Below are 12,139 nucleotides of genomic sequence, written 5' to 3' on the forward strand. Positions count from 1 at the left end.
CACTAAACAGCAACAGAACCAGATTAATTCAATGGTCACTGGTAATCAAGAATCGTGGTGCCAGGGAAAAGGGGCTAGACCCAATGATTTAGTCTAGACTGCCACTCAATTTCAATTCTGTTGACAAGTCTTCTTTTTGAAAACTGATCATCTTAACAACTGACAACAAAGGACTGACACCTAGCAAATAATATGACAACAGAAGAAACTTGACAGACTCATCGTATCATCCTCCCCAGCTCTGAAATCATTTGGAACTATGCTAAGAATGCCTTCCCTATCCATGCTGAAGTAGTAGCAGATTAAATGTTAAAAAGGACATAAAGTTTTATGACAGTCTATTAAATGATCTTATTTTAAAAATCTGGACACATAGTTTTTCTTCTGAATTATCTCCTACGTGAAAGTGAAGTCACTCAGTCATGTCCGACTCTTAGCGACCCCATGGACTGCAGCCCACCAGGCTCCCCTGTCCCTGGGATTCTCCAAGCAAGAACACTGGAGTGGGGTGCCATTGCCTTCTCCAATGCATGAAAGTGAAAAGTGAAAGTGAAGTCGCTCAGTCGTGGCTGACTCTTAGCGACCCCATGGACTGCAGCCCACCAGGCTCCTCCGTCCATGGGATTTTCCAGGCAAGAGTACTGGAGTGGGGTGCCATTGCCTTCTCCAGAATTATCTCCTAAGGAGGCAACAATCATGAGATTTAAGATTCATGACAGTACTGCTAAAATCTTTCCCAAAGGAGTTGTACCTAAGACTTTACATTGCCATCACCGAGTATTTCACAAACACTAGATACGTTATCTATACAAATGACTACAAATTAAATGTTAAATAGTAGCTCAATACTTTCAATTTACATAGTTAGCGTATTAGCAAAGTCAAGCAATCCTCCTTCCCTTCTAAATTTGATTTCCCCTAGAAAGGCAGCAAATATGATTGTAGAAAATAAGGGATTTGCTTCCTTATCTATAAACTGGGGACAGTCATAGCACCTACTTTCAAAGGGCCACTGTCAGATTTAGGTAAAAATAACACACCATAGTTGGCTTATATACAACAGTAAATATAATAAATATTAGATCAGTTCAGTTTAGTTCAGTCCTCAGTCATGTCTGACTCTTTGTAACCCCATGGAGTACAGCATGCCAGGACTCCCTGTCCATCACCAACTCCTGGAGCTTGCTTAAATTCATGTCCACCGAGTCGTTGATGCCATCCAACCATCTTCATCCTCTGTCATCCCCTTCTCCTCCTGCCTTCAATCTTTCCCAGCATCAGGGCCTTTTCCAATTAGTCAGTTCTTTACATCAGGTGGCCAAAGTATTGGAGTTTCAGCTTCAGCATCAGTCCTTTCAATGAATATTCAGGACTGATTTCCTTTAGGATGGACTGGTTTGATTTCCTTGCAACCCAAAGGACTCTCAAGAGTCTTATCCAACACCACGGTTCAAAATATTAGATATTAGTACCTTTTCCTTTTGTTTTAGTTTATGAAACATGGATTATCTCATCCGAATATCACAACTCTATGAATAACACACTCATTCATATAACAAATATTTATGCAGTACCTACTGTGTACCAGGCAGATACTCTCCAAGAAAACAAACTCTGAAAGGTCTCTGGATTGGCCTGAAGAACTTAGTAAACAGCAGAGAAAGTGCTAACTCCAGCTCCTCTCAATCTAAGACTACCCACCCTTTCTGGTTCTGTTTTAATACCTTAAATATTAACTCTTTAACCTGTAAGTCATTTATTTTTTGCCTTTTCTATCAAGACTTTGAAAAGAATTTTCCTCAACAGAAAAGACAGCCAAATAATTGTATTTTCTTTTTATCTGTTAATAAGTCATCATGTCTCCAACAGTGTCTAAGCCTTCTTCTCGTGACACTGAATGTTACAAAAAGGCCCTCCCTGTGGTGATCTCTGTTGTTTTCAGGATTCTACCAGTGTTGGGTTCTAACCTTCCATTTTTAACTTTTATGTTACTGTCAATGATTAAAAAGCCTTTTTCCTAATTTTAGTATAAATCAAGATTTTAGCTATTCCATATTTTTCACTGGCATTTATCTTGTTTATCAAGTGCTAAATCAAGATTTTAGCTATTCCATATTTTTCACTGGCATTTATCTTGTTTATCAAGTGCTGTCTTACCTTTGAAGAGCTCAAGCAGTCTTTCAGGTCAATTAAGTTTCTGAAGCCTGTTTTCATAAAGTCTAGGGCAAATATCTATACCCAGAATTCTCTTACTTGTGTATTACAAGCTCTTTGATGACAAGGTCATTTTCTTTAAAAGTTCTTGTCATATATACATTACTAACCAGTTCCCCTTGGTTGGTTATAATTAAGTTCAAGAAGCAATTTATCTTACTGCTTTTCAAGATTTTTTAAAACATAAAACTGTCAGCACATACATTTATTTATTCATCCATTCAATGAATACATAGTGGGTGCTATTTGAGTCCAGCATTATTCTCAGGATTCAGCAGTGAGAAAATAAAGCTCCTGCTCTTATGAGCTCACGTATATACTAGTAGAGGAGATAATTAACAAGTTCGGAATCACGGAAAATGACAGAAACCATAGAAACCTGCACCACATTTTATATAGGATGCTCAAGAAAGATAATTTCTCTCAAGAGGTATTTGAACCAGTAACTGAATAACAAAAGAATAAGCCAAGTGAGGATCCATGGGGGAAGAATGGTACAGGCCCAGGAAACAGCAAATAAAAGACCAGAAACAAGCTTGGCATGGTTAAAAATAGTTAGAAGAACAACAGGGCTAAAATGAAGCGCTGCTCTTGTTTAGTCACTAAGTCATGTTCTTTTGCAACCCGCCAGGCTGTAGCCCGCCAGGCTCCTCTGTCCGTGGGATTTCCCAGGCAAGAATACTGGAGTAGGTTGCCATTTCCTTCTCCAGGGGATCTTCCAAACCCAGGGATCAAACCCAAGTCACCTGCGCCTCTTCTGCACTGGCAGGCAGTTTCTTTACCACTGAGCCACGAGGGAAGCCCTCAAAATGAAATGTACAAAGTATTGAAACAGCTGTGTGTGAGACTCAAAATTTTCTGTAACATCACTATTACATTTTATCATGATCTCTAAAGATTATTAAGTATTAATCACATTCAAAAATATACTTTCAGCAGAAAGCCAAATATGATCACTGGATATCCTACCTTGACTGTGATAATTTTCTTACTTGCTTTATGAGGGCAATCACCCATACCTTCTTGCAGGCTAGATGATCTGCAGCACAGCTTCACAACAGTGACAGTTATTTCCTCCCTCCTTTAGATATCATTCAAACTTATTCCCTGCATTTTACAGATTCTCTGGGTTTTAACTGTTACACTTTGTTCAATTCACCAACTCATCTCTGCTATTTCCGATAAATCTGACTCTGGCTGGTTTTTCTGCCTTTTCCCTTTGTTTCTTCTGGATGTGAACGACTGCTTGAGAACCTCTCAATACCTGGAGCTGGTATGTGACTGCTTAACCGTGTGCCTCTGCCTACCCAAGACACTCAGCACCGTCCAGCTTCCTGTGGCATGACACCTTCTACAGTGTGCCCCCTCTTCCCTTTGGTGGAACGTCTTTAAGAGGAAACAGCTTTCATAATCAGCCAGACCTCTAATTTAAGTAAATTCTCCAGGTTTTTTGACAGAAGACAAAAATAGTATGAAGGGTTCTTCCAGTCTTCTGGGGTGTCTCTGACCCCACCTTCACTTTCCATTAAGAACTGCTGCCTTATTTGTTTAGGTAACTTCAAAGCAACTAGAGGCCTAGAAATTTTATCTCATCAATTCACAAGTCCTTTTCAATACCCCATTGTTGACTCTATCCTAGTAATTCTCATAGGTACCTTTTTCTTTTCCTACAAAGTATCTTACAATTTATATAAAGAGTCCTATAGTACTCTGGACGGTTACACAGATTGGGTCAATATGAGGATAGTTCAAAAGGAGTGTTCCCTTACTTTATTTTTTTATACTTTTAATGAAAATCTTCATACAAACATACAAAAAGTAGAGGATAGTAGGATATACTCCCATTTCCCAACATTTACCTTCAACAATTATCATATGGCCAATTAAATTGCATCTAAAATTGACCCTACTCTCCACCCTTTACCATCAGATTCTTTCATTAAAACAAATCCCAGATAATATATTTCATTTCAAGATGATTCCAATGAGTGTAAGATATGATCATAGACCTGGTAACTCAGTGTCTTTCAAAGCCTTTAAGACCAGTTCTAAGGTTTTCTCTAGGTTACCCCACAGGATATTTTTCAGGTACTACATTAATCTACCCAAAAATATATTTCTCCATGTCTATTACAGCCAAACTCTACAGGTAAGTACAATCATTATTGGTATATTTCTAGTTCCTCATGTCATAGCAGACCATTACCCTACATAAGTTTATTTAGTATAATTTAAGAGCACAGATGCAGAATGGCTTAATATTAACTATTCACCAACCTTAAAAAAAAATCTTGAAAGAATAAAAGAATATGTACATCAAAGTCACAATATTATATTCCAATGCTGAAATGGTAGGCACTTTGATAAATGTCAAAACAACCATACACTAAGAAAAAAAAAAACAAGAAACCATATATAGACTACAGAAAAAACAATAGGTTAAAATTCTTTAAGTTATTTATGCCAGAAAAAATTTCACAATTTTTAAAAAATGCTATTTAGGTGAATAACACACCAAATTTGAATATAAAAATCAGTTATTCATCATAAACACCTTCCATTACTTAAAAACATAATGATTAAATGAGAAGCACTTCCATAAAAACACCTGTCAAAAAGCTTCTGGTGACCACTTACAGCTCTGACTCGAAGAAGATGTGAGATGACAGACTGGAGTTCATCACTATAGTGTTTTAGTTCAATAAATCTCCTGAAATAGGAAACAAAACATCATTTTTTTCATGAAGAGCAGTCAAAAACTGAAAGACAAAACAGCAGTTCCTGAGAATAATGAAACTGATTCTATTTAACCATATGCTAGCCTTAAACATTTACACACTGATACAAACTCAAAAAGTTCTACAATTAAATAACCACATTTTCTTTAGATATTTTTAAAGCTGAGAAAAGATGTCATACTTTATAATTCACACCGTGGAACGGAGATAGAGATAAAATTTGTTGGTATGAAAAACTACTGGGGAAAAAAAGAAATCAGGAGAAAATTTATGGTGCTAAAAAAATCTTTTGGTACAAACATAAACTCATGATCTCTAACCCTAATCTTCATGCTGCTCAGTAATCTTTGTTTCTATAATCTAATATCTGCCATTCTCCATAACGACCTGAAACTTCAGATACCACTGCTCTTCCAGCAATGTAACAGCTTACTTCACCCTCCTCAAAAACTTATTTCCTTGACATCATTGTTAATTTCTAATGATTTTCCTTTTACTCTCTGGTCACTCCTAAAGTCTCCTTTGCAGGACTGACTTCCTTCACCCATCTCTTATGCTGCCAACTTTAGTGTGCAAAGGACTCCTAAAATATTTGCCAGAAACACAACTGAGGGCCTCTCAGTAAAAGAGGGCATGAATAATCACCATAACTGTACACAGAGGCCCTAGTGGGACTCAGGAATCTGAATTTATAACAAACTCACTCACAGGATTCAGATGCTGGTAATCCTCAGATTATACTTTGGAAAACACCCTTCAAGCACTGGTTTCTTTAGAGTTCAGCCCTAGGTCCTTGCCCATATTACAACCAATTATTTGGTCTACATACTGTATGTGTGTGCGTATGTGCCAAGTCATTTCAGTCGTGTCTGACTCTTTGCAACTCTATGGACCGTAGCCCACCAGGCTCCTCTGTCCATGGGATTCTCCAGGCAAGAATACTGGAGTGAGTTGCCATGCCCTCCTCCAGGGGATCTTCCTGACCCAGGGATCAAACCTGGGTCTCCTGCATTGGTAGGCGGGTTCTTTACCACTAGTGCCATGTGGGAAGCCCGTACTCTATGTGACTTATTCACAAAGCTTCACGATTATGATCTACATGCTGCTTAACTCCAAATATCTATCTCCAGCCCCAAACTCTGTCCTAAATGCTGTATCTGTAATGCCAAGTGGCTAGCAGATATTAGTGGCTGCTTATATATCCAAAGTTCAACTTATCTTCCCCCATGCCATCAAATCTCTCTCCTCTGTACTCCCTAGCAGTTTAAAGAATGAAACCTGGGTGCCACCTGTTTTCCTTCTCCTCTCTTTCATGCCATACATTCTATTACTCACTTGGTCTACCTCCTAAATATCAGCCAAATACTGCCACAAGAAAGTAGAAGACTCGAGGTCCTCCTCCTCACTGCTTTGAACAGTGTAAAGAAAAATAAACATGCATGAAGGAGTATCATTTTGGTATTCCCTCTGAAACTCTTTCTGGTTTTCTAGATTTTAAGAAAGAACAGAAAGAAGGTATTTTAGTGATATAAACTATTTTAATAACAGTATGAATAATAATTAATTTACTGGGCCAGCTAGACCTAGAACAGAGATTCTATATATTAAAAATCTGTTACAACAATGACTGATAGATAATTCTCTAATCTAAAACTTAAGGCAAACAAATTCTATTACTAATTATATACTTTAACAAGAACTTAGGAGCAAAAACTGCCCTGGTTATGTTATTGGCCATATCACATTTAAAATTCTATAATATGGATATTAAACAAAATTTAGCAATCTAGAAAAGATGGGTAGGTCAGAAAAGGGAAGACAAACATACAATTGACAATACATTTTTTATTACATTAAAAAACATTTAACTAACAGCTACATTAAAATATTAATTTAAACTGTCTCATCTACATGCTCCTCTAACGAATGTACATTCACCAATGTCATAAACTCTTCTGCTTAAATTTTCCAAAGCTTTTTTTGGAGGGTGACATAATTTTAGTTCTTAATCTAGACAACACCTATTATATATTATGGATGTCATAACCTTTATTAAAACCTCAGTGGAATCTTAAATGCATACTGTAAAGCAAAAGTCTGTCTGAAAATGCTCCGTACTATGATACAACATTCTGGAAAAGGCAAAACTATGGAATCAGTAAAAAGATAAGTGGTTGCTAGGGTTATGGGGAGGAAGAGATAAAAAGGGAGAGCAAAAAGGATTTTTAGCACAATGAAAATACTTTTCATGATAGTATAATGATACATACATGTCATTGTACATGTTTCAAAACCCATACAATATATAACACCAAGGGTGAACCCTGATGTAAACTATGCACTTTGACAGGCATCATGATGATTCAATGCAAGCTGATCAATCGTAACAAATGTATCACGCTGGAAAGGGATACCAGGGGTGGCTGTGTGTATCCAGGAACAGCTATGCAAGTGTAGGGGCAGAGGGGACATGGGAGTTCTGTATGATGTCTCACTTAGTTTTTCTGGGAACCTAAAACTACTCTAAGAAACAAAGTCTATTAAAAAAGTGAAAACCTCAATGGTTACCATCACAATTTCCTAATTACCAAACTTTAAAATATTAGTGTTTACATCTTATATTCAAAAGTTATATTAAAAAGTAGAGGCATTATGTTAATGTGTTATGGTTTATGAAAATCAGCATAACAGGCTATCAGACTATGCAAACTTGGCCTCTATCTGCTAAGAATGTACACTATGTAGAAGTTAAGGCTTGAAGGCCTGACTAGAGAAATTCTAACAGACCTTGTAAACTTGGTCGCCAAGTATGGAGAAACCCCATCCACCTAAGCACATTTCTAACTGGAAAGTACAACTGAACTAAGCTTCAGGCAAAGGTCCGTATGATGAAGAGCCTGAATTATCTGCAAATTCCGAGAATGAACAAAACCAAATCTTATATACCTAGATTCCACCCTCCGGAAAGTTATTTCTGAATACACAGTTTCCTTTAATACAGAAATGCTCTCACAAACTCCAAACTAACATTAATGAAGTCAGGTAATTGTCATATAGATATAGCTCCATGAAATTATTATATTAGTATACATTTATTTATCAAGTTTTCTTGGCATTCAAAGTAGATAGTTTATTATTAAAATAGATATTATCTTGAGTTTTGCACATATCTGACAAGCAAAGTCTATTAAGAAAAACCTATTTTATATGAAATTAAAATTACTTTCCTCATTTTTCTGATACCTTCAATAACACTTAAGAAATCCTTCCAGGAAAAAGCAGTGGTTTAATTTTCTAAAATGTCAGTTACTTACAACCTTAATCCCAATAAAATCATCAAATTTCAAAATCAGTTTTAGACTGTAAAAGGATTTCACTAATGTGAATTACTATTTAAAATATTTAGCAAATAAAGTGCATACATTCAGAAATGAAAAATTAAATAGATTGATAGGCACCATTCAAAACAACATTGTAACTGTTATTAAAACAAAACCTTACTTGTCTGGGTTTTTCACTCTGAATGTTGCATTAAGCGCTTTTAACCTGGAGTCTGCCTGGAAAAAATAATTTATTCACTTAATACAATTATATTTCAGGGTATAAATCCAAACAGTTTTATTTTCCCTTTAGAATTAAGCTATTCAAGTATACTTTTCTTCATGTTATTTGTGTCAAACACATTAAACATACCCCCAAAACACCCAGTAGTTATTTTTTAAACACTGCAAAAATATTATAAATTAATATTGAATACATGACAGTTAATGATTTCAAAGTAAAACAACTGTAAATACCAACAGGCGAGCAAGCATACAGCTCTGCATTATTATAACTCAGAATAGGTTGTGTCAAAAAGTAGTTTACTTTTTCTCTAAATCAAGAAAAACAATGATCTGTATATATAAACTAAATAAAATGACTGCTTTGAAGCCTGTGCATTACTGAGGGTCATTCTCAGACGGAATCTAAACCAAATGTACATTGGTTTTTCTCATTTTCATGATCAGTATTTTAGGAAAAGAAAGAAATATGGAAATGCCTGTACTAAATTAAAACAAGCCGCTGCTGCTGCTAAGTCGCTTCAGTCATGTCCGACTCTGTGCGACCCCATAGACGGCAGCCAACCAGGCTTCCCGTCCCTGGATTTCTCCAGGCAAGAACACTGGAGTGGGTTGCCATTTCCTTCTCCAATGCATGAAAGTGAAAAGTGAAAGTGAGGTCGCTCAGTCGTGTCCGACTCTAGCGACCCCATGGACTGCAGCCTACCAGGCTCCTCCGTCCACGGGATTTTCCAGGCAAAAGTACTAGAGTGGGGTGCCATTGCCTTCTCCGAAAAACAAGCTAGATGACATCAAATTAATTCCTTTCTAGTTGACAGAAAGTATTACAACACAACTTTTAAACAATCTTTACTTATTTCTAGATATTCTGACACAACTATTTAACTACCTTTAGTTATTTCTGCTGCTGCTTAGTCGCTAAGTGGTGTCCAAATCTTTGCAACCCTGTGGACTACAGCCAGCCAGGCTTCCTCTGTCCATGGGATTTCCCAGGCAAGAATACTGGAGTGGGTTGCCATTTCCTTCTCCAGGGGATTTTCCTGATCCAGGGATAGAGCTCACATCTCCTGTGTTGGCAGGCAGATTCTTTACCACTGAGCTACCTGGGAAACCCCTTCACTTCTACCTTATTTCAAAGGAGAGACAGAAGGATCAACACTAAATAATAATTTCACTGTATAAACTTATACTTAATATATCCGAAGTTATCCTCTTTGTCTATGTCCTCATTTAAAATATATACATAAATGTATTTTTTCCCCTGACCAAGGCACAAAAGAATAGGGTTCACAAAAGGTGTAGCTCAATCGGTTAACAATTTTATAACATGATTTGGTTTTGAAAATACCAATCATCCTGAACATTTTATATCATTCCAACTTACAAATCCTAATTACAAATACTCCCCAAATAATAAAACAAAAAAACCAGAACAACTAAGGCTTCCCAGATTACAGAGCTTAAAAAAAAAACAAACTGCAATAATACACCACTCCACAAATCCAGCATCCTAAAACTTTAGACCAAAAGCAACTCAAAGAGCTATCAAGAATATCTAAAGCTTAAGTTGTCACTGAATTCAGGGGATTCTCTTATTTCTAAAATGGGGTGTATTTTAGGAATTTCCCTGGCAGTCCAGGGGTTAGGACTCCACACTTCCAATGTAGGGGGCACAGGTTGGATCCCTGGTCAAGAAATGAGGATCCCACAGGCCGTGTGGCATGGCCCCCCCAAAAAAAGTTTTTAATAAATAAATGGATATTTTACCAATTCTTGACATTTCTTACATCTGAAGGGCCAAGGAACTAATGCATGTGAAAGTCCTTTCAATCACAGCATATATGAATTTAAGGCATATATTACTCCCTTGTGTTCTTTAAGTGATTTCAAATTACCAATGTGACATTATAGGCACAAGCAAATGAGATTCTTTAAATAAGGATGAAAGTACATAAACCCATCAGTAAAAAAAGAAAATTTTCATGTGTATCTTTTTCTGAATCTCATACTGAATCCCACCAATTTACTTTTTACTTTTAATATTACCAATTTACCACTATAGAAGGCATATAAAATGTAAACCATCACCATCCCAACCTTGCTTACCAAACACCGTCAGGTCAGTCCATCATAATACCCCACTCAATCTGCTCATCATTTCACAAGATTCCATACAAAGAGAAACTGCCTAAAATGTCATCAAGTCAGAAACTTCTCCCCAAAGCTAGATCTCTAAGTGAAAGTGAAAGTCACTCAGTCGTGTCCGACTCTTTGCAACCCCATGGACTATACAGTCCATGGAATTCTCCAGGCCAGAATACTGGAGTGGGTAGCCTTTCCCTTCTCCAGGGGATCCTCCCAACCCAGAGATCGAACCCAGGTCTCCCACATTGCAGGCGGATTCTTTACCAGCTGAGCCACAAGGGAAGCCCTACCCAAATCTGACAGGTTACCGTTCATCCATCTTATCAGATTCCCCACTAAGTATCTAAAGAAGCCCTTACACCACTGTCTCATACCACCCTACTTTGTCTCCTTTACTACAGCACTGTCTGAAATCCCTTGGGCTGTTTGCTTGTTTCCTAGCTGTCCATGAAAATATAAGAGCCACAAGAAAAACACAATGTGAATAGGGCCCCGAGAGTTGCACAATAGCCGCCGTGGCACTACTTTAAACTGCATTTTCATTCCTGTATCCCCAACACTTCCCAATGCCTGGCACAAGAAAAACATGCAATAAGTATACTGGATGAATGAAAAGAAAAAAAAAACCCCGACTATTCTACAGTCCCAACTTTATACCTTCCCATATTCTTTAATCCCCACCTCCCTTTCCCTTTCCAATCCCTATTACATACTATACTTCTCTTGTGCTAGACCTTGTCTTTCCTCCACTTCATTTTCAGATTCTTATCTTCCTCCAAGCCTTATCTAGTAAACCATTACCAGCTTGCCCTGTCTCTAACATTCTTCTTCCTTGACCCTTAGGCTGACTCCCCTGCAGGCTTCTCATTATTCAGGTCTCAGCTCAAGTGTTCTCTTCAACCATGTGACCCAGTTTGCCCAGAACAGTACTACTGGTTTACACCTGCTGTCCTAACCTAATTATTAACAGAGCCCCTTTTTATTCTCAAAACTGTCTCCATTTGAACAATAAATTATACTGTCATAGCTCAAAATAATCCCTGGGGAAAAAATTCCAGCTGTCATATTATCTCACAACAACTGTTTTCTGTTTTATCACCTATAACTTTTAAAGTATCTTAAACAGATGTTAATTCAACTTCAACTACTTCAGTATAAGCTCCATAAGAACACGGGGCTTATGAATGTTTCCAGCTTATCCACAGTTGGATCCACAGCACCTAGAAGAGTATCCGACAGTCTGTAGGTACCTAGCATCTGGACTTTCCAGAGTTAGCAGAGATCCTAAAGGCTCAGATCTTGTCTGTGGCAGTTCCTGCTCCAAGCCACAAACAAGGTTCTAGATACTTCCCAGTCAGCCTAAATTCATTTAAGATTTGGGCATATGGATGACACTTACTTTCATGTAACTGGGTTAAAATGGTATTTCTTTAAACTAAAGTAACTAGTTAATATGTTCATTACTCTAAAGAGAAACTC

At 37.3% G+C, this 12,139-nt stretch overlaps 1 protein-coding gene across 3 annotated transcripts in view; it reads right to left on the reverse strand.

The window, feature by feature from the left end:
• Positions 1–12,139, reverse strand: part of SNX4 (sorting nexin 4) — a 52,913-nt gene that overhangs the window by 17,114 nt on the left and 23,660 nt on the right. For all 3 annotated transcript variants that reach the window (NM_001080281.2, XM_010801175.4, XM_010801174.2), the window contains exons 6-7: positions 8,454–8,509; positions 4,852–4,924 (exon numbers count right to left, since the gene is read on the reverse strand). In NM_001080281.2, the coding sequence (NP_001073750.1) occupies positions 4,852–4,924; positions 8,454–8,509 (129 nt within the window). The remainder of the gene's footprint in view (positions 1–4,851; positions 4,925–8,453; positions 8,510–12,139) is intronic.

The sequence above is a fragment of the Bos taurus genome, chromosome 1, assembly GCF_002263795.3.
Source record: "Bos taurus isolate L1 Dominette 01449 registration number 42190680 breed Hereford chromosome 1, ARS-UCD2.0, whole genome shotgun sequence".
NCBI lineage: Eukaryota > Metazoa > Chordata > Mammalia > Artiodactyla > Bovidae > Bos > Bos taurus.